The 22523-nt window shown below is 30.8% G+C and overlaps 7 protein-coding genes across 7 annotated transcripts; 2 read left to right on the top strand and 5 right to left on the bottom strand.

The window, feature by feature from the left end:
• Positions 1 to 370: 370 nt before the first annotated feature.
• On the top strand, positions 371 to 826 carry TBLA0A09510 (uncharacterized protein; the record flags this gene model as incomplete). Its single annotated transcript, XM_004178207.1, has 1 exon — positions 371 to 826. One exon carries the CDS (start codon positions 371 to 373, stop codon positions 824 to 826), a length of 456 nt encoding a protein of 151 aa, XP_004178255.1.
• Positions 827 to 3763: 2937 nt separating this feature from the next.
• PMP3 (Pmp3p) lies at positions 3764 to 3934 on the bottom strand (the record flags this gene model as incomplete). The annotated part of the gene is made up of 1 exon (XM_004178206.1): positions 3764 to 3934. The coding sequence occupies one exon, from the start codon at positions 3932 to 3934 to the stop codon at positions 3764 to 3766; it is 171 nt and encodes a 56-aa protein (XP_004178254.1).
• A 3342-nt stretch (positions 3935 to 7276) lies between these two features.
• TBLA0A09490 (uncharacterized protein) lies at positions 7277 to 8851 on the bottom strand (the record flags this gene model as incomplete). Its single annotated transcript, XM_004178205.1, has 1 exon — positions 7277 to 8851. One exon carries the CDS (start codon positions 8849 to 8851, stop codon positions 7277 to 7279), a length of 1575 nt encoding a protein of 524 aa, XP_004178253.1.
• Positions 8852 to 12419: 3568 nt separating this feature from the next.
• On the bottom strand, positions 12420 to 15611 carry RAT1 (ssRNA exonuclease RAT1; the record flags this gene model as incomplete). Its single annotated transcript, XM_004178204.1, has 1 exon — positions 12420 to 15611. The coding sequence occupies one exon, from the start codon at positions 15609 to 15611 to the stop codon at positions 12420 to 12422; it is 3192 nt and encodes a 1063-aa protein (XP_004178252.1).
• A 764-nt stretch (positions 15612 to 16375) lies between these two features.
• On the top strand, positions 16376 to 17752 carry TBLA0A09470 (type II protein arginine methyltransferase; the record flags this gene model as incomplete). Its single annotated transcript, XM_004178203.1, has 1 exon — positions 16376 to 17752. One exon carries the CDS (start codon positions 16376 to 16378, stop codon positions 17750 to 17752), a length of 1377 nt encoding a protein of 458 aa, XP_004178251.1.
• Positions 17753 to 18778: 1026 nt separating this feature from the next.
• Positions 18779 to 19960, bottom strand: RSB1 (phospholipid-translocating ATPase RSB1; the record flags this gene model as incomplete). Its single annotated transcript, XM_004178202.1, has 1 exon — positions 18779 to 19960. The coding sequence occupies one exon, from the start codon at positions 19958 to 19960 to the stop codon at positions 18779 to 18781; it is 1182 nt and encodes a 393-aa protein (XP_004178250.1).
• A 1973-nt stretch (positions 19961 to 21933) lies between these two features.
• BET3 (TRAPP complex core subunit BET3) lies at positions 21934 to 22523 on the bottom strand (the record flags this gene model as incomplete). Its single annotated transcript, XM_004178201.2, has 1 exon — positions 21934 to 22523. A coding segment is annotated over one exon (590 nt), but the record flags the coding sequence as incomplete, so codon positions are not given.

Below are 22523 nucleotides of genomic sequence, written 5' to 3'. Positions count from 1 at the left end.
TTTCGGATTGTCCTATTGAAAGAGAGAATTGCTAGTATCGTTATTGTCATTGTAAAAAGTATATTGCTACTTTTAGAATTGCAATCGTTGACTCATAAAAAGATTGAAGTGATTAATGTAAAGTCAATTGAACATATTTTCCATTATACTTTATTCTTTGCAAACAAAACATTTTGATTATTTTGATATGGTTATGTTGATTTGATTATTAGTTGTTTAAAGAAAATATTATCTTATTACCTATATGAATATCCTTGATGAAAAAAATGTATTAGAAATGATTCTTATATATATATATATATATATATATATGTATTGCCTTATTTTTTTTCATTTTCAAACGTCCATATAAGAATAAAACGCACTGAGAATGTTAACTCCGCGGAAATTGCCTTCCATTTCCCCATTCGTAATCGCCGACTCAAATAGGATCACATTTTGCGAAAACAGGAAATATATCACCGAATTGGCACATCGGCTCACGTTGAGATCAAAAGGGGGTAAGAGCTGCCCAGAAACAGTATTCTTACTCGTTTTCTTTGTCCTTTTCAGAATTACATCACTTAATACGAGCAAACAAAACCTTAAAGGTTACGCCCATTTTCCGGGTAACTTCTCGGCGTCTCGTTTCTTTTCTCGTTTAGTGGATATACGATATTATATGATGTTATACATATCTTTTTTCTTTTTTTTTTTTCGGTCATTTTCACATTTCGGACTGTCGGGTCAAAAGACAAATTCGAGTCATGGCATCGCACGCGCCATTGTTGCGGATCGACGGATGTGGAGCAAGCATAAAAATGCATATGAATCACGAGAATATTAAACCCATATCAACACGGGATAAATTCCAAGGATTCAAGGATCGTAAGATGTCATCACCACAAGTTTAAGGATCATAAGAATTAAACGTCGCAGGATTATTAAAGAATTGCCGATCTGCTACACGACATCACGTTTTTTTCACAAGAGAAAGCCTCAAAATAAAACGTAAGTCACATAAGCTTATTGGTAATATTGTGGTGGGTGCTATATGCTATCGATCTAGTTTGGTTTTAGTCCTACATTCTAAGATAATAAAAAAAAAGACAAAAATAAAAAAAATAATAAGACAATAAAAAAGTATTACTTATATACAATAGCTTTTATAACTATAAAAACAACAACAACAACATAATAACAATAATAATAATAATAATAATTACACAAATTACACAAATTACAATACCGAATGATTAATTTAATTTCTCTTCTAATTATTACACCAATATACATCGCGCGAACCATGTTAAAATATTTCGCTTATTTTTTAGCAAGTATCATTCTAGTATCGTTGGCATTGGATTTGACCGTTTATTGCTATAGGCTGTTTAGGTATCTGATAGAGGTCGTTTTTTATTACTTAAGTAGCATCACAATAACAATTGAACCTATAGAGACTAGACCTTCTAATACAAATATTTATTCTAATAGAAACAAGCAAACTCATTTCACTCATGGTAGGAATTTCTATCATGATATGAAATTTAAAAAATTCCATTATTCAATCTTAAATTATCACACTTTATCCACAGTGATTGAAGTATCAAGAGAGAGTTCCAACGTGACTTCCCCATTACAAGATAAAAAAATAAAAATCCTTTGATATTAGTTTAATTCAAAGAGATTTGGATGAATTGCAAGAATCTCGATGTAACGAAGATATCGATTCTGTCTCGGCCTCTTCAGCACCAAGTAGTATGCTTGAAGATTCGATACTTTGTTCTTCTTCTTCTTCTTCTTCTTTATCGCCAAAATCAATCTCATCGGTTGATATAGAATCAGATATTGCAATAACAAATATGGAATCCCTTAATTCTTCTACTAACTCTGATCCTTCTACAAACTTGGGTTCCTCCAATAACCATAAACCTTTTGTTGGCAAGAAAAAATTGTTAGAAGACTCTCATGACATCTTATTTAGTTTAAATCCTTTAAACCATTTGAAGGTCTTAACTAAATTAGATTTCCAATATTTACTTCTAAACCATCAATTCTCTACAACTCCAATCAAGAAAAAAGATGAGGTTTCAGATTCCATAGAGAATTCACCCAACTCGTCATTGACTGAAACTTTCAATCATTTAACTATTCCAACTTCTACAACTGCAGCATATTAAATATTCCAAACAATAGATCATTTTTCATATTTTATTTTTCCATATCTTCGTAATCACATTTTTTTTTCTTACATGTTTCCAACTCATATCATTTAGATAGATAATTTATGTAATTATGTTTTTTTTTTTTTTTTCATTTTGCTATTAATCAAATACACTATTTTGCACGCTATAAATTATACTATTCTCCTTAATTAATTTTATTACATAGCTCACACGTCGGACTTCCTCATATGGAAATTGCTTTTTTTTTTTACTATTTTTAATTTGTGCTTGATGGATCAATTTATCAAAAACCCTTGGAATAAGGGGTTAACCTAAACTTAAAACTTTAAAAATTATAATAAAGATTATAATAATTATTTAATAACCATTGAAGAAAAATATTAAAATTATTATAGCAATACACTATATAGGGGCCATACCCGAAAGGGAAGTGCTTTTTTATAGGAGATACATAATATACTGTACAGATTACCTGTATTGGAACTACTATATAGGGGAATACTACAAACGGTAGCGTGTAAGTGCTGTGAAAATAAAATAGTTGAAAGTAAAAAAGGACTCTGAAATTGTAAAGAGGCCTGATGTGGAAAAGGATAGTCCTAAGTTTAGTACCCTTTAAATAATAGGAGATCTCTAATTTTATTTCTAACATTACGTTGTATATAGAAAGGAAGTAAAATTTTCCAAATTATAAAAATAGGAGAAGTAATAGGAGAGAGCATGTACATTGGAATTCATCTTGTAATTGAATACGTAATTGATTTTGAAAAAGATTTGTGGATATAAATATGTGTTATAATTCGAGTAAAATCAAGATTAATTGATTGATCTTCTCTAGTAGTTAATTATCTATAATCAATAGTTGAATAACCAAGAATATTCAAAGTGCTTTGATTGTTTAGAAATTGTTGATCGAAATTAAAATGTGTAAGTATCAAAGAGTATGAATTGAGATTCTTAAGAATTTAAAAGATATTTAATACTTCGAGAGTTACGAGAAGTTTTGGTGTTCCAGGGGAAAAAAAAGATGAGGCAAAGTCATTAAATTTAAACAATCATAGGAGATAAGTTAAATATGAAAGTAACCACTTTCCATTGTGAAAGGTTAGAATATCATAAAATAATATTTGTAAAATAAAAAAGAAGATAGAACCACAAAATTTTTAATGTTAAAAGTAAGTATATATATTTTTTTCATATTATTCATTTATTTAGTTATATTCATTTATTTACAAAATTTAAAACTATTTATATATACCTGTCATTGTAAAAATAAAATAACATAAAATAAAATAAATTTGAATTTAATTGATATAGAGGAAGTTAATAAAAAAAGGTAAAAAAAGATGTAAAAATGAAATAAGTAGAAGCAAAAAGTAGATATGGTCTAAAAATATAAAAAGAAAAGTAGCGATATCAAAATTTTGATTAGGTTGATTGTGAAAATGTGGTTTAGAAAAAAGAAGGGAAATAAAGGTATTGTCTATGCTTCAGAATTAAATACTATTGATTCTGCCAATTATTTTTTTATTAATTTTGATTTTTTTTAATAATTTAAGAAGATTGTAAATAAATGCTCAATTATTAGTATAATAAGATCATTCAGATGATTTGTGTATGATGTATAAAGCGTATAACAAACCTGGGAAATAAGCCAATATAGTTAAAACACAACTGTAGAAACATTGCTTACCCCAACCCTTAATGCTGAAAACACATAATGGTGGCATTATAATAGCTAAGATTGTGTTTAGAAATTTTCCGGCCATTTTTAAATTGTTGTTGGGTGATTAATTGGGTTTGTTTGTTAAACTTAATAAAACTTTCTTTCAATTGAAAGGTGATATAATATCTTCTAAAGAGTTGAGGAATACTATTCTATTCTAATAGTAAATATAATGAGATAAAAAATATAATAAAAAGTAATAAAGTAAAGGAAAAGGAGAAAAGAAGAATAGAATAAACAAAAAAATTTAAAGGAATAAAGAATTTGAGAGTGACTTTTTATATGATTGAAATAAAAAAACTATAGAGATATTTATATTTCACAATTTTACACAGAAGATAGTAAGATATAAATAGAAAATCTCTGAATTCCAAAAGGGTCCAGGGGTATGTCTTACAGTTTATTCAATATTGTAAGAACAAATATTGTTTTATTTTTTTTTACTACTGTTTATTTTCCTTTCAAAGTGTGTTTTACCCTATATTTTATTTCTCTGTGTTGTCATTTTGATCGTTTTTGTTAATGTTTATCTTAAGGATGTCAGCATCTGTACCGTTTTAACAATTAGATTATTGCTGTTTTGAATCTAAAAGTGTTGAATAATAATATTATTATTACTGTAGGACGGCTACAAAACTCCAGATATGGTATTATAAACAATAATAATAACCTGGGTTTTACTTTTAACTTACGGTTAAATCTGACTCAAAAAGAAACTTAAAGTAATTAGCTCATCATTTATGATATCCGATATAGTTAAAGTAAAATAAAGTCAGAGTTATCTCTAAGTAATAAATAGCCAATGGAACTGTTTATTGACCTATTCCACTTCTCTAGTTAGGATATTTCTTTGTTTCCACTACTACTTTTTCAAGAAATTATCTACCGTTTCCTTGTTGACAAGTATCCTATTGTAACACTTTATTTATTTTTCTATAGTATTTCCTGTGTCATTTGTTTGTTTTCTAAGATCTGTGTTTTTTTATTTTTTTTCTTTTTTATTTCATTTGACTATACTATTTATTTAGTTATTAATTGATTGCCTGTTACCAATGAAGTTCTCCGAACAGGCACGAGCTAATTGATCTAGAAATAAAATACCTAAAAGGGTTGCCATAGATTTAGATCTGTAGCCTTAATAGTCGTTATAATCGGTATTATAATAGGAAATGGTAATAAAGAGGAGACAAAATAACAGGATGGTACCAGATCTAGTGAGTTCGTGCCTCTAGCTCAGAACGTTTAGTCCCCCCCCTTGTGTATATCACAATATAATTATACGGTAATAAATAGATTGTGTCATAAACTTCTACTTGTCGTGATTATGATTAATAATCGGCTCGGTTCTAATATGGGTAAGATACCTACCCAATTAGTTTATTGAGTACCTAGCAAGTTTCTTGTGAGTGAAGGCATACAAGAGGTACTTGAGTAAATAAAGACCTTTAATATTGCTATTTCGCAGTGTTACTCTTTTGTCAATGAACCATTCATAATTCATATCGTTACTCGTATCGATAAGTTGGAAGTTCTACATAATATTATGACTACTAAAAGAATTACCCGATTAAGGTTCTGGGTAAACGGGCAAATTTTAGTCATAGAGTTTGTTTTTTTCAACCGTTTTTACTACTACTACTGATTCAATCTTAGAGGAAATTAAAAAAAATATAAAGAAATGATAATAAAGGATCTTAGTGATTTTTCTTTAGCGTAAATAAGGTATTAGGGAAATAATGTATACGTAATTATATTGACCTTAATTTTTATTTCTTTTCCCACTGTTTACTAGGGGAATCTGAGTCTTGCAAATAAACAAACAAGAAACCAAGCATAATAAACAAAAGATATACAGGTCTATTGATAAATAGATACGCGTACACACGCGTACACACGCGCATTCAGAGAGACCAACTGTTTATAGCTTGGTTTTGAAGTGCATTTTTACTCTTTTGTGGTATTATAACGTGGGAGAAGAATGAATATATAAGTTATTTACACACATGAAATTGTGTCTTTTCGGTGAATTGTGAAAGATGTTTCATTATAAATTTTTTAACACCGTGTTTATGCATTTCTTTGCTAGGCCATCAATTCAGCTCATCGCAGCAATCATTGGCATTTACTACTCCGGCCCCTTCTTACCAGTTTCCACTCCATTTACAGAGTGATAGTCTTTACCTTAGTAAGCACTTCAGATCTTACCGTTGCACAGATACCAGCTGTCATTCAAAGGAATCGCATTTATTGTGTCAGACGGAGTTTTATGTATCGGCTCATAACTTGACGTGACAATCTGTCTTAATGATTGACTTGTGCCGATCTGTTGTGAGCCGACCCGGTCTGAATTCACTCACAATAAAAGATTTGATGGGATATGAAAAATCACTTATCACGTTCTGATTTCCGGAAAAATCGTAATCAACGAGTTTCTCTTAGAAACTTGGGAAAAAATTTAATATAGAAACGGTTGTGGGTGGAAGGAAAAATACTAAGACATCTTCGGAAAAACATTCCCGTCTAGAAAAAATAATACTCAAAATGAAGAACTAAGGAAACTTGGTTAACAAGGTTCTAACCAGAAAGCCTTATTGGTGTTGAAATTATTTCAATTAATTCTCTAGAAAGAAGTAGATGATGAGAAAGGATGCGTGATTATTAATCATCTTGCTTACTTGGTAAAGCTCCGAAAAGTAAATCAAATCTGGTATTGAAAGATGATGAGTATCTATCTATGTAATAGTATCTATAAAATAATATCTGTACGTACGTTTACTGGGCAACAACAACGATAGCGCCGGTGAGAGATGAGTGAGTGCTTTAATCTGTGTTATGTAGACAAATTTACATGGATATTGCAATTTCATGCCGAATTGTTATTTCCGAATTATTCCAATTAGAATTCATTGGAATTCAAATCTATGTATGTCGTTTGTTACCTTAGTAAATGTTATCCATTCCAGTTGTAAATAATTGTAAGTTACTACAGTTATTCACTTGTAGGTGTGGTCTCTCGCTAGCTCGGAAGGAGGCGTGTCGTTAAACAAAATTATATTGATGAATTGTAAAAAGAAAAGATGCAAAAAAATCTGGGCATTATTAGAATTAAAATTATTAAAAATTGGTAGGAAACGAATGTCAAAAAAATAAAAAAATTAATGAAAAAATATGGTAGGCGAAGTAAATGTAATAAAGTGAATTGAAGACAAATATTAGAAGGGAAAAAAGGAAATGATACGAGAGTTACAAAAATAAGTTAGTCCTACGAGACTTCTTGTGAGGTTACAAATAATGAAATAAAGCCGGAGCAATACATGGTATAATAGAGCATGATATGGTATCATAGAGCATGACATTATGACTTTTATTTTTTTTTCATTATTTGTTATACGACATTATCAGGCTTCCAATCCAATCCAAGTCTTTGATATACTTGAGCTTGGCATTGAGACCAAAGTAATGTCTTTTCTTGTTTAGTTAACGTTATTTTTGTAGGAATATTAGTGGTATTGTTATGAGAGTTTTCATCATTTGTAGTATCAAATGGATTATTAGAATTATGATGGCCATTAGAACCATTTTTCATTTGTAAGTTTTTAATTAAAGTTTTCTTTAATAAACTTTTGGAATTTGTATCGCCATTACTATTAAAATGTTGTTGAGATTGATTTGTGGGTATTATTCGTGGTGGTGGCATATTTGGTTTTCTTAAATTAATTTGATCATGTTGCAATTGCTGTTGTTGCTGTTGTTGTTGTTGTTCCTTTTGTTGCTGTAAACTTGCAGATAATTGTAAACTTTTAAACTTTTTAAATTCACTGCATTTCTGTTTGAAATCAAACCTGCATTGAGCTTCAACAGCGATATTTAACAAATAATTCTCAATAATATTTCTCCATTCAGGTTTACTTAAATTCATTATTTGATTATTTTCACCAGTCAATTGTTCGTGTCTTGATCTTGCAGATTTAACAGTATATTTGGCAGAAGTCAATTTAAATTCAAAATCCAAATTAGCTTCCAAATATAAATCAGATTCTACCAAAGTCTTGATAATAAATTCATCAGTAGAGTTTAATGGTAATAATTGGAATTTAAATACTGGTAATTCAGGATGATTGAAAGTTGTGATAGTGGGTAAATTATTGCCCCATTCTGGTTTCAATTTTTCAATGATCAATAAAGATCTAATATCATTTAAATCCCAATCTAATAATTCTCTCTTTGTAAATTTTGGTCTACCATTAAAAAATAAATTTGATGGGTCAGACATAAGAATATCAGGAGAATACATGTCATAAAATGTCTTTGGTAATGCATCTTCTAATGATAATTCTTTAATAAATTTGGATGGTGGAATTGAATTATTTGTAGAAGAGTTAATGGTAAAATTTGTAATATTAGAAACGCCAGAATTTGATGGATTGGAAAATATACTAGATTGATACGATGAAGCATTATCAGAAAATACACTCCTTGAATCCAATGTATCATTGTGTGTAGAAAAGGATGGGATTGAATGAGCATTGCTTTGTAAACTATGGAAACTATGAGCAGTTTGAGAACTATTCAAACTTGTTGCATTACTGTGTAAACTTCTAGTATCTGAGTTATCTAGAGCAGCATCAATATAGCTTGTATTGCCTGAATTAGAGAGAGACAAACGTGTTGTATTATTATTGCTGTTGTTATGTGTTGCTGTTTGGGTATGAGAACTACTAAATAATTGTTTAGACCTACTGCTGGAATTAGTTGTCACAGGGGTTAACCCCGTACCATTTGGTTGTAATAGTCGTCTTCTAATTTCATCTCTGGCTCTATCCGAATATTCAGCAGGAGCATTCACAAAGTCAGCTCGTTTATCCCTTCTTGAGCTCTTTTGAGACGAATTCGAGCCAATATTCTCAGGAAGAGCCTGTAGATTACTCAGTCCATGAGAAAAATTATTCCTAAAAGGCATATTGTCTGTTTAAAGGATGGAGTTATATGTGAAGTATTTTTTTTTGGTTTATTTTTTCTATTGGTTTCTCTCTTATAATTGATGGGTATATATATATTTGATATGGGTAATGTATTGTAGTATATTTGTCAAAATAGACTAAAAATTATGTCTTGGGTAACTAATAAAAAAAGCTTTATTCTAATCCTTACAACGAGTGAATGAATAAACGATAGAATAAATAGATTATTAACTGTTCGATTGTAAAAATTAATATAATGATAATTCTTATTGTATAGTATCCTCGAAGTAAGTAAAGTAGTGAATCAATCAAAACGATGAATTTCACGTTATAAAAAAAAATCCGATGGGTCTCACAGTCGTCGTCGTTATTTTTTTCTGTTCAATGGTTTTTTCTTAGTTTCGAGACTAAAACGAAGTAATTATATTATACAGAAGACGATATGTTCACTTCAACTTTTCAGATATTAATAGAATGACTTTTAGTCCAAGATTCCCAATGATATTATTGTCCATTTAGTAATTCTCGGGTTACCAACGGCAGCCTGCAAATACCATACCCACTCACTCATTTAAACTCACTCGCCCATTTACTAAGAAAAGAAAATAAAAAATTCGCTTCAATTAATTGCCGGGAAAATTCCCATTGAATGAAAATATATTAATCCGGAAAGAGACATCCGCTCATCCAGAAATACCATGCTTTTGTTCCGGAAAAACACAGCACCCGTGCGAATGTTTCTAAGAGCAGCTGGAAGAACCGAACCAAAGGTTCGGAACAGCTTCCTCCGGGAATCTCTCCCTAGCCGGAATAACCACTGCGCCGATTGACTGGGAATCTAGAGGTGGGGTCTTTTTTTACTGCATTCCGGAATATCTTTACTGTAGAGTCACTCCTGGTGCGTGTTTTCTTAGGAGGGGCCAGAACTTTAGAAATCCCGCAGCGTGAGACAGTGGTCTGTCTGCCGGAAGAACTTTGCTTCCATATCATTCCTCCATGATATCTAAAAGTCCAATAGGAAATAACAGCTGTCCTTGCCTAGGGAGACTTAGCTATTCAGTACTATCTAGTGGTGCTACAAAGGTGTGGTATCTGGGGGAAGGGAGACCCTGTTTGGCTAGAGAAAGTCCAGTGAGGTTTTCTCGTCTGATAATACCTATAGAGTTGAATCAAGATACCGTAAATTCAAAAGATTTAATAGTTATTGTTAGCACATACAAGAAGAGTGTAATTGATGATTAGCTATTTCTTGGAGAAAGTCAAGTTTTAGGAACCAAGTTTTTTTTTTTACTGTGAAGCATTTCCTATAAACTTTGATACGGAAACGTCAACCTTCAATTTACCAGAAAATTAACTAGAAAGTAATGAATAATGCACAGTATGTGTATTCTAATTCATGCAATAGAGCGTTTAAGGATTATACTTTTGATATTTTTGAAGTATTGACGTTTTTGGTAATGTTTAACCTGCATATATGAGAATACATTTAAGCTGAAAAAAGTATATCTAAACACAGTCATTCGTGTTTCAAAGGGATATTTAACCCGATGGTATTAGCTGTGTAACCCACTGAAATTAAAACCTAAAAGTTTAAACTTCTAATTAGCATAATAATATGGACCAACTTTACAAAATTCTATGATTTAATTCGAAATTCTTGATAAGGTAAAATATTTTTAAGCTTGTACTTTCTGATAAATGTAATTGTTTGTTTTTAACAATCGTTTTCTAATCCATATTAATGCAAAATTAATACTTGGTCATACTTGGTAAGTTGTTTATTGCCGATCCGCTTAATTGCAAGTTGCGGCTCACAAATGTACCTTAGCATATTATATCAGTTCTAATGTTTTACTAGTATTTTTGTTAGTTAAATTGTTTTTAGTGTAATTACTGATAAAACAAGAGCCGTGTTACGTTAATTTTATTGATTTTTAGCTTATCTCTTAGCATTATCAAAAACTTGATAAATACCTGCATTTTTGGTAATCTTAAGTAATTTTATTAAATATCTAGACTCTTAGGCCAGTTCATAGTTTTTTTTTCTATAACTTTATATGTTGTGCCAATTAAATTTAAGTGATTATTTTATTTTGTATTAAAATATTCAGTTGATCAATTCACGTATTGTAAAGTAGAAAAAAAATATTGTTTGAGCTACTTCTAACTCTAGTAATGCCTAATAAATTTTATATACTAAAGTAAAAATTAACAGAATTTTTTTTTTTATTTTAACCATTCGTATTGGATATCAACCGTTTGTATCGCTCAAATATGCTTTACTAATTGAATCGATGAATTTTTTTGTATAAACAGATTCTCTATATTGAGCCAAAAGTCTTGTTGAAAGTGTTCTTATCTCACTAGAGATGTAAATAAATTCTTTAGCCCAACTGTACTACATTCCCATATTAAAATCTTAAAACTGTTTAAAATACCAACTCTGCTATTTGATGTATTTTTTAATCTAGATTGTGAGTAACTACGACACCCTTGGTACTGTCTTTTTTAAGAAAAATATGAAAATCTATATCATTGAAGGTTGGTGTTAATCGCGTATATACATAATCCCTTAATAATTGAATGTATTAACTAAATAATATTAATTGTAATGTGTTCTAGTACTACAAAATTCAGTTGTCAGCATATAATCCAAATTAGCATTATAAACCTATAAGATATTGATTCATCAAACCTATATAATTAAAAACACTATTTAAATTGCATTATTAAGATGAAAGGTGTTGAAGTATTTTTCAAATATTTATTTCAAGATATAGATAGATAGGTAGATAGATAAATGTTCACCCAACTAAAATATCTAGTATTGGATATTTATGGTCTCTATACATAAAGTAGTAAATGGTCTGTTTTAGGATAAAAGAGAATATAACCTAAATAAACTTTAACAATTTAATTCGTAATTGAATAATTCATACCTACTAATCTTAGGTTAACATGTGTTTGCTACGGTATGTACTAACTACAAAAGACAGACAACAATGAATTGACTTTTCCTGTTCAAACCAAAAGACATAAATTGTCAGTCTTTACTCGACAGTTAATTCTTGTATATCATGTATTTTTATATACTTTTTATTCCTACTCAAAATGGTAGGGGGTTTCTATAATTAGAACTATCTATTAAAAAGAATTATTCTCTGAAGTATAACTGGAAATAATGTCATTACAGAAGGTTCGCATGTAATACATCTAGTAAGGAACTGAAAGATCATTTAAAGTATATCTATCTTAAAGTTGAATTCAGAACACTTTATTATCACTTCAGAATTCATGAATGAGTTAAGAGATTGAGAAGTCGATATTCTAATAATTATATATTTTAATATAATATAATTTATTTAGTAATACTTTCAACCTTCCTCAATTTTTTTTTCATGACAATTATTTTTTTTATAATTTACTAAATTCTTGTACAAAATATAATAAATAATAACTAATCACAAATATTTTTTGAGACTTAAATTTCTATACAAAACATAAAGAAAGCATAAAATTAACCCTATTATAATTACATAGCCAGTCAATTAAATATCAATATTTTACTTAATGATAACGAGAGGATCCACGCCCCCTGTCGTTGTAACTTGAGTATCCACCTCTTGAATAATTACCACGCCTATTACCGCCAGAGTTGTATCCTCCACGTCCACGATAACTGTTTGTATTACCATACTTATTATTATAATGACTACTGTATTCTCCCCTATAATTATTATTATAATTATTTCTGCTATCGTTATATCTAGATCTATTATTATCGTGTTGACGACTAGAGTTATTGTTATATCTATCGTTCTTTGGGTTATTTCCATTTCTATTATAGGATCCTGAGTATTGATTATTATTAGTGTTTTGCATGACCTCATTTTTTTGATTAAAATAGAAAAATGAACGGAAACCACCAGCTCTTGGCTTATACTGAGTAGATCCCTTTGGTCCAACTGGTACAACATTTCCTTTCATTTCTTCATTAAATTTCCAATTATAATTGTTTGATCTATGGTTAAAACTACTTTTATTATCTTTATATCTAATTGCATCAAAGTCATAAGCAGTAAGCATGGCTTCAGAAGGAATAAACCCATTTAACAGTATACTCTTGTTTTCGCTAGGTAATGGTGTTAGTTCATAAGACATTTGCAATATTAAATTGGTAGACAGATCTGGTAAAGAGCCTCCTTCAATAGGGCATACAATTTTACTATTTAATTTAAAACCTTCTTTATCCTTTGAGACAATTCCACTTAAGCCACTTTTGAAATGACGGAAATTGATTTCTTTAGGACTATCACCGGATGAGTCGTATAGCTTCTCTGAAAATTTCGTGAAATGTACGTTCTTATTGCTTATTAGTAAAATAGGTTTGTTTCTGACATTTCTTGATCTTTCTGCATCTGTCAATTTAGGGTATTGGTCACGGACTACCTTTAACAGTCTCGTTGCATCGATAAACGGCAGTAAAGCAATACCATGCCAAGCCATTTTTTTACCATTCATATCAATTGGAAATTCCTCTGGATAAAAATCAATAATTTCAGAGTCTGGGCTACTCATCAGAGGTCTGAAGATTGCAGGCAGGGTATGGCCAGAAGCGGCAGGTAAAACACTCATTAGTTGTTCAAAGGGTAAAAATGGTTCACTCTCACCAAACTCAACATTCATATTGGAAAACCCATAGAAATCTGATGGTAATGGTGCATAGTGGTAGGGGTAAAACCATTCCCAAGAAGCACATCCTTGGTAATAGTACAACAACACCCAGGCAACACCTTCAATGTAAGATTTAACCATGTCTTTCCTCAAGGCTTCGATTTCATCACTTTTAATATGGAACTTATTAACATAGTATCTTTCCTTATATCCAGGCTCATATAATTTAGTTGGCTTATCTGTATCAATAACCCCACTTTTGATTGGACCGTTGGAAACTACTGGAACGTAGGAGTTATTATTAACGTTTGTATCCGGTGTAGTTTCGTGAGTATTTGTCTCAGTAGTCGAACTTGACATCCGGGATAAACCAGATTCATTATTATCTTCAACTTCTGTTACAACTTCGCCTATAATTTTTTCATTTAATTCAGATTTTGCATTATCTTCTTCATTTGCGGTTTTCAATTTTTTCTTTTCTATTTCTTCTAATTCATTTTCATTTGCTGTTATTTCTAATTCACGTTTCTTAGCCATTAATTTTTTTTTCATTATTGTTGCAACGTCCATGTTATTTTTATTCGCAGTATCTATAGCTTTATCTAATTGTTCTTTAGTTAATTCCTCCATTAATTTATCATTTTCATCACTTTTAGCTTGAATAATTTTAATAGCTTCTGGATTACCTTCATTTGCCAACATTAATTCCTTTTTTAAGGAAACCATGTCATGGGTAGTTAAATTCCAGGAACCTTTTGCTAAATTACCATGTGTATCATATAATTGTAATTGCTCAGTTGGTATTAATGGTTGCTTATCTTGGTCTTTTGCTGTTCTACGTTCAGATTTTCGAATATTTTTTCTCTGAAGACTTTCTTTTTTCCTAACTTGCTGGATATGTTTTGTCCTAAATATATCACTTTCACGGGAGCCAACCTGCTGTAACAATAACTCGACAGCCTTTAAATCTAACCTACCATCGCAAGTCATATATGTTTTTAATTGTGGCAATAGTGTTTTCCAAATATCAAGAAGAATATCAATACTATTTTCCCTAACATCTAAACTTGGCAAGTGCGGTAAAAAATCATTACCACAGAAGAAACACATAAAAACCCAATCATCTATGGCACGTTCTAGGTCAAATGGAAACGGTAATCTTGGAACAAATAATTCTGCTGACAAATATTCTCTCAAAACGCTCAAATGTAACCATAAGAAAGGTTTTTCAGAATCCTGCTTGGAAATTAACTGCTTTTCTTCTTCAGTCATGTTCATAGTATCTTTAAGTTTGTGCTTTTTACGATTATCTTGTGCAAATACATCTTCTCTTAAAATTTTGAAATGTGGCTCATGTGTAGCTAAACCTAAGAAAATTAAATCTGCATCTAACCCATAAATACAATGAGTAGTATTTGGATTGTATTCAGGATCTCCTCTTTGTGCTCTAACAAAATTCATAATTTTATGTTCCCCTTCACCTGGAACAGTTGCATCACTAATTATAACTTGCAAATTTTTCCAACCTAGATCTGTAGCTAATTTAAAGGAAATCCAATAACGTAAAGCTGCGGCTAATTTATCCATAAAAGGTGTACCTGGAGTAATAGCATTTGAATCCCAAGTCTTCTTACTTTTAAGTGATTCGTCAATAATCTCACCAATCTTTTCCCTCTCGTTCAAAATAGCTTCACGTGCCTGATTTTCGATTGAAGCGTCTCTAGCACTTCTAAATCTACGAGCTCTTTGTTGATTCATCTTTGCACGAGGAGCCACACCATCAACAGCAATCATTAAGACTTTACGAGGTCTAGCCATGTTTAGGACTCTATTAGTATATTCAAATACGGCCAATAACATTTCATCCTCAGTTTCTGGAGCAGGCTTATTTTCCGGATGAGAACATGGATGAACAATACCATTCATATCCAAATATAAATTATCTAATTCACCGTTAGGATTTGGTGCAGAATAATCAATTGGTAAAGTCACCCCATCAACCACTTGTGGGAGTATTTCACTAACTGGTGAAATAATCTTGGGATACTTTCTAGATAACCATCTGAAAAATGAGGGAACACCCATTATTAAAATCTACTTTTTGGTTAGCAATATTATTAGCTTAACTTTTCCTTTCTATCTTAAAATCAGATGATTTTGATTATCTAGCTATATAAATATAATATGATCTGAACAATCGAGATGTGGCAAAGTACACCAACAGTCAAAATGCAGTATGTTATTTAACACTTCTATTTACTTTTTACTTTAGTTAAATTTCTGTTATGCTTAATAAAATGCATACATTATAAAATATTTCTAGCGATGAGTTTTCCCCAAGAAATTATCTATTTTCAAAAATTTTAAAAATCCTAAACTTAATTTTCGTTCGTGACATAGGGTTCCATAAATATTGAACAAGGGCTTTGAAAAATGACATAGCATTTCTTAAATCATTAAAATCATAATAAGGGAACTTTCACTTATTGCTTTTATAGAATAAACGTTACCTTTTTAATTTAAAATTATAGAAGTTATGAAATTGACCGTTTAATAGGTTTCTAATTGTTATACTTGGAAAAAATTATTTTATTTTTTTGATTAAACCGCTTAAACTAATTTATAGAGGAAGCGTTTTAATCTCCCTGGTTAAAGTTTTATGAAAAAAAGTATAAATAGCAACATAATGAAAATAGTCTAAAGAATCAAAAAAATAAATAAATAAAATACTACTATAATCTTGCAAATATCAATACTATATTGTATTTAAGTATTTGAAAGTACTTCATGATTCCTACCCTTTTGAAAATACTGTTTGGAGAAACATAGTAATCAGTGTCTACAATAGTATGAAAAGCAACAGTTTACGATTAGTAATAGGAAATAACCATCCATTTGTTCATCTACGTCTAATTAAGCAAATAAAACTATATTCAATTCATTCAGTAGCAATTAATAAATCCATACCATTAAGAGATTATGTGGAACAGATAAACTCTACCAAATTGTTGAAAACTAGTGGTTCAAACATTGATTTTTTTGAACCAAAATATTATAATAGCCATAATCAATTAAATGAATTAAGTCCCTTTTTAAATTTAGTCTGTAATAGTTTATCAAAGTGGTTATATGTCGATTATAGCATCAATCATTACCCATATGAAGATTTGAATATCATTCAAGTCTTTACTAATTACCAACAAACTTTTACTTTTATTCAATACTTGATGGATAATTTTAAAGAACAAATCCCTGAAGATATGTTTACTAGAATAAAATTCCATCTATTACCATTATATCATAATGGTATCAATCAGTCTAAATCTTTTCAAAGAATGCTAAATAAGATGAATGAAAGGTATAGAGATCACATTCAACTTGTAAATAATATTTCTGTTTTTAATGATCCAGAAATTACGAACAAAAAAAATAAAAGTATGGGAGGAATTTTAGAAGACCATGCCTATATTATTATGTTGAATGACATTTTAAGATATTTACCTAATGAACTTGTACGGTATAATTTTGAAAAAAAAATATGGGAACAAGGTATGATAAACCTAGAAAATCAATATGTATGGTTCAATAAAAACATTGATGATGAATGTTCTAACACGATAGATTTTTTAAATTTAAATGGATTTGGATATAGTGATAATAAACTACTTCGTATCTTAAAAGGATCTAATAAAAAATTGAATTCCAACGTTTTCTTACCGAAAGGTACTATTGAATTATTTAAAAAAATTATAAAACATGTTCCAAGAAATAAATTCTTTTTAATTGACACACCACAACGATGGGATCCAACTTTTTTTAATATTCTAAAATACTTATTATTTGATAGAAATTCAAGAACAGCAGTTGGAAATCTATTGAAGTCTGCTGATAATAGCAATGAATCTATCTCTATTCTCAGACAAATTAAACGAAAGAGAATGCTTGAATTTTTATTAAATTTCAAAGAGATTCAAGATATCTATAATCAAATAATTATAGACGAAGCTAACATTAGTAACTACGAAATAACTGATAATGATAATGTTGGTGATATTAATACTTTAGAATTTGAAGATTTATACGATTTTATTGTTGATTGGATCGACGACACGCAATTAGATATGAAGGATAAAAGTTTTAAAAACTTTATAACTCGGATTTTGGAGTGCTTCATTCGTAACGCATCTCCCCTTACTATTGTAATAATATTCCATGTAGCACTTTAGTTGATGCTTGGATGATCATTTCTAGCAAAAATACCATCTTTATTAGGACATTTCCCGTCTGATTGTACAAGTTCCAAGTTAGTCAACATGCTCCATAATTAGATACTTTAAATATGTACTTGACGAAACGAATTCAATTTTTATTTTTTGAATACGAATTATTCCGAATTAATACAAATTTTAAAATTTGTAAATTTCAAATCAATTGTTAAGACTTGACAGAAATAGTTATATTTACGAGATATTTTCAATGGAATACTTTCGCGTAACTTACTCTTATTTGCCTAAAAGTAAAAAAAACTCCAAACGAAATTTTATCTTATAGATAGACATGAATTAATTTATAGAGAAGAATTATACAAAAGTGTCTAACTATCAACTTAGGAAAGAGAGACGCAAGCTCGTAAAATTATACTAATTCTATCATGATATTTCGTGGCGCATATTTGAATTTTCATAATGTGAATGTAAATAGAAGAGTTTGGCAATATTGATTTATAGTATGTTGAAGAAATTAAAATTAGTTAAATAATAGTTAACTACTGCTTGAAGATATAAATATATATATATTTAAAAAGAGTAAAAACCGATATTATATATACGACGATTGTATTAAAAAAAATAGTAAAAGAACTATAATGATAAAGATAACGATGGTATAAGAAAGTAATGTTTTCTATAAAAAGAGCCAAAAAAAGTTATAATAAAGATAATAATAATAATAATAATAAGCGAAATTTAGATATGAAGGGAGAGCAATGAGGGTCATATATATATGGCTTTTGTAATGCATAAGATCAGGCGGGATAGAATAGCAATGCTTTCTATTATGAAGAGAATGAAATATGATTGATACGATAAAGTGATGTGAAAAAAAATAGAAATAAAAGTATTGTCATTAAAGGTTGTAAAAAATGCAAATTAAGGAATTAAACTGTGTAGGTGAAAAAAAAAATATCAAGCGATTGAGGGGTATTAATTTTTAGCGAATAGATTTTTCTTTTTTTATTTTTTTTGTTATTTTTTTCAAACTGCATATTCTATTGAAGTTGAAGGTTTTAAATCCACCTTTTCTTCTTTATCATCATCGATTTGATGTTCTACTTCAGTGTCTAATGTGCCATTTGAAGAAGATTTGAAAGAATTGACTTCATCAACCACTTCCAATTCATCACGTTTATCGAAATCATTATATTTCCCTACAGTTTGAGTATGAATAGTTTGAATGTCCACATCTCCATCGTTACAACCGGATTGGACTTGGATGTCTTCGTCATACTTGTATGCAGAAGATTCCAAATCAACATTCATCAAAGTCTCTGGATCCACATGACCTTTAGTAATTGGAATACTTGTATGTAGCCCATCGAATGCAAGACCTGGATGGAAGATGCTCATCAAGACGGTTGCCATAGAGACCATCAAAGCGTCTAATATAATAAAATAATTTTCATGAGTAATGATATAACCTGACCAACCGTCGACTAATTCAGCTAAACGATAACAACAACGAATAAACACAAAAATGACAGCAGCAGAAAAGGCCAAGGGGAAATATTTGAAGAGGAATCTTTCTGGATTAACACGTAAATGAGCGTATTTTTCTCTGTAGTATTGTTCTAGTTGAATATTTGGAACTTTCAATACAGACCAAGTGGGGAATTTTTTTCCTGTATATTTCAATCTTGTATCGATGTAAACAATCCAAGTGAAATAGAACCAAAGCACCATGAAGATGACCATTGTTGCTACTTGTAAAGAAAGACCACCGATAAAGATTTGTGTACCTTGATGTGAAGACTTGCTATCGGCCACATCAGTAGCTGCCACACCACCACCAGCAGCTTGTACAGCCAATGATACTATATCGCAAAAGATGAAAATGTAGGAATAAGCCATGGGGGAAGGTAAAAGAGAATATTTATGACCATAAATTTCAATTAATTTTGCCAATTGATAATACAACCCACCCATGGTAAAGATGGGAGCTAAAGTTAAACAAACCATTTGAAGAATGTATGGATCTAGAGAATATAAGTTGTAATGACCGATAACTCTACCTACATAACCCAATATTTCCAAAATATCAGCGCAGATAAATGCTATTGAGAACCACCATTGTCTCCAATATACTTGAACACAATTAACAGCTAATATTATACCCCAAATAACTAACATGGCAAGATTGAAACCTATGTTGGGTACCATACCATCGTAATATGATTTATGGTATGGATTGGAAGAGTGTTTCTTGATCTGGTACCCCAATTCATTTATTAGAGTTGTATTGAAATCCATCTTGATTTGATTGAATTATATTTGATTGAGTCTTGAATTAATGTATAAAGTGTAAGGTGTAGTATGTAGGGTGATAAATAAAAAGAGTAAGAGTAAATGCAAAAAAATTAGTAATGAGATAAAAAGAAAAAGAGTGTAGTAAGCGTAGTAATTAAATGAATTGAAATATTAAAAAAAAAAATAAAACTTATTATTATTACTAAATATGGAATGTAAAATATTATTCCATTACACTGTACCAAAGAATTTGAAACGGGAACCTACAAACAAGCTGTAAAGTAGACATTTAGTATATATATATGACTAGAACATGTATTATATATGAAAAGAGTCTACATCATAATACATACAGACACAAGTATCCAGGGACAAAATGAGCAAATAAAATTGAACAACTGGAAATGAGTAAATGAAAAGGAAGCGCTATTTTTTTATTTTTTTATTTTTTTATTTTTTTTTGTTGCTTAATTATTGACAGCCAACTTTCTAGTTGCAGTAGCCTATTAATCTTTACAAACAAGACGTAATCACCATTATGTCCTTTTGAAAATACATTATAGTTTATTAGAATTAATATTCCTGATGACATCTAATTGTATTGAATTAAGACCATGGCGTTTTAAGACCCGAGGATATAAGAGCCAATTAGGAAATAGGCAACTGAGACAAACACAGGCAATATCCTGTGTCCCCATTAGGAAAGGAATCTAACTGACTGAGTAATACTCTATGTCCCAATAAGGCAAACACGAAATAGGCTCCACCTATTCAGGAAAGCCACAGAGTGCCAGGTGTGTCAAGATCCACACAGAACTGCCGAGAAGTGCTCGGAGCTATTCTCAGTGATTTCCAGAACTGGAAACAGAAGACTCAATGGCAGGCTCAGAGGATGAGCGCAGTGGCTGGCTGCTGCGGATTGTCTCTGCTTGGTGCCTGTAGGCCGACTCCGTGGAGTACTTAGTGCTGCGTGTTTCTCTCTGGCATTATCGCGTGCAAACAGAATTGTCCGTAGCCGACAATATATGGCCCGAACCAATCCGTGTTCGGTCTTGAATTTCCATCTTGGGATAGGGCCATATCCACGCGTCACCACAAGGGTACCAGAGATCTGGCATTGGTAAATAAACAATGGGCGAGCCGCCGAGTAAACAAAGACTGGGGGGACGTGTCGTGAATAGACTAAATGGAGTTACCCTGGGACAGCGGCTATTAAGAATGTGTTAAACGCCGAAAGTTAAGAGCTGAGGTACCGTTGCTTGTAGATGATCTGGTTGATGATTTACCACAAGAAAAGGAAAGAAACACGCTTAGACAAGTAATGGCGGTTTTATTTTTGCGGAGAGAATGCGACATGCACCCGAGTTTCAGTCCGAGACATTTTTCCGAGGAATATATATTACTCAATACGGTATAGTAATATAGTTCCCGAAATAAGAAAATATACGAAAGGAAAGAGAAAAAAAAAAAAAAAAAAAAAAAGAAATAAAAATTATTGAAAAAAAAGAAAAAAGAATAAATTGTGGAATGGAATTTTACTTGTTTCAGACAGTGAAATCTGTCTGGGGCACGGCAGCAGAATGCTCGCAGGGCTCTATATGAGTATTTTCTAGTATTTTTTTTGTAGTTTACCCTTTTCTGTTTATATCCATGGATATAAGTAGCAAGAATAAAGATGATGGGGTTTTACCCTATTGATACTTATTTGCTTGCATGTGGTTACCTATAGCCGCGGGTCCCAACGCTGCTAATAGTGATGTGCTTACAAATCATTATTAATATTAAAATCATATATACTTTCTATATTACTTTCCTGTATGATATGCTATGCTCGTGATCTAAGCCTCACATGCCAATCTTTAATTGTCATCCTCAATTATCAATCCTTAATCCTCACCGATTGGTATTTCATCGACCAAGACTTTGTTTAGTTTGATCCGGATTTCTGTTTGGGAATCTCCCTTGACTTCATCTGAAACAAACCAACATTCAACGTCCAATTGAACCATTTCTAAAGCACCTTTGATGATACCACATAATATGTTGGAATACCATAATTCTTCCTTGTTTGTTGCACCGTTGGAGTCTTTATTTCTAGGGATTTCTACAAATTGACTCAATGGGTTATCTTCGATTATTAAAGAAAATGATTTCTTGTCATTACTCCAACTACTTACTTTGGGGACAATATCTAGAAATATCTTGAATGCACACTTGCTAATAACCTCACTACATTTGAGCATATCTTCGCAACGTGGTAAAGCTGTTCTTGCCAGGAAATCTTCGATAAGACGGATACCGATGTTATACCCCATCTCATATAATTGTTTGTTAACTAAATGGTAATCATCATTCAATTCATCTACTAGTTGTGTGACAATAGACCCGTATGTCAACGTGAAGATCTCAGCATTGACTTTCTGTGTCTTGTTCTTCCATATTTCTTCCCCCAACGACCTTTGAGAGTATGTAGTAT

Source organism: Henningerozyma blattae, chromosome 1, assembly GCF_000315915.1.
Source record: "Henningerozyma blattae CBS 6284 chromosome 1, complete genome".
NCBI classification, from domain to species: Eukaryota; Fungi; Ascomycota; class Saccharomycetes; order Saccharomycetales; family Saccharomycetaceae; genus Henningerozyma; species Henningerozyma blattae.
Note: the sequence above shows the minus strand (reverse complement) of the source record. Positions and strands in the feature narration are given on the sequence as shown.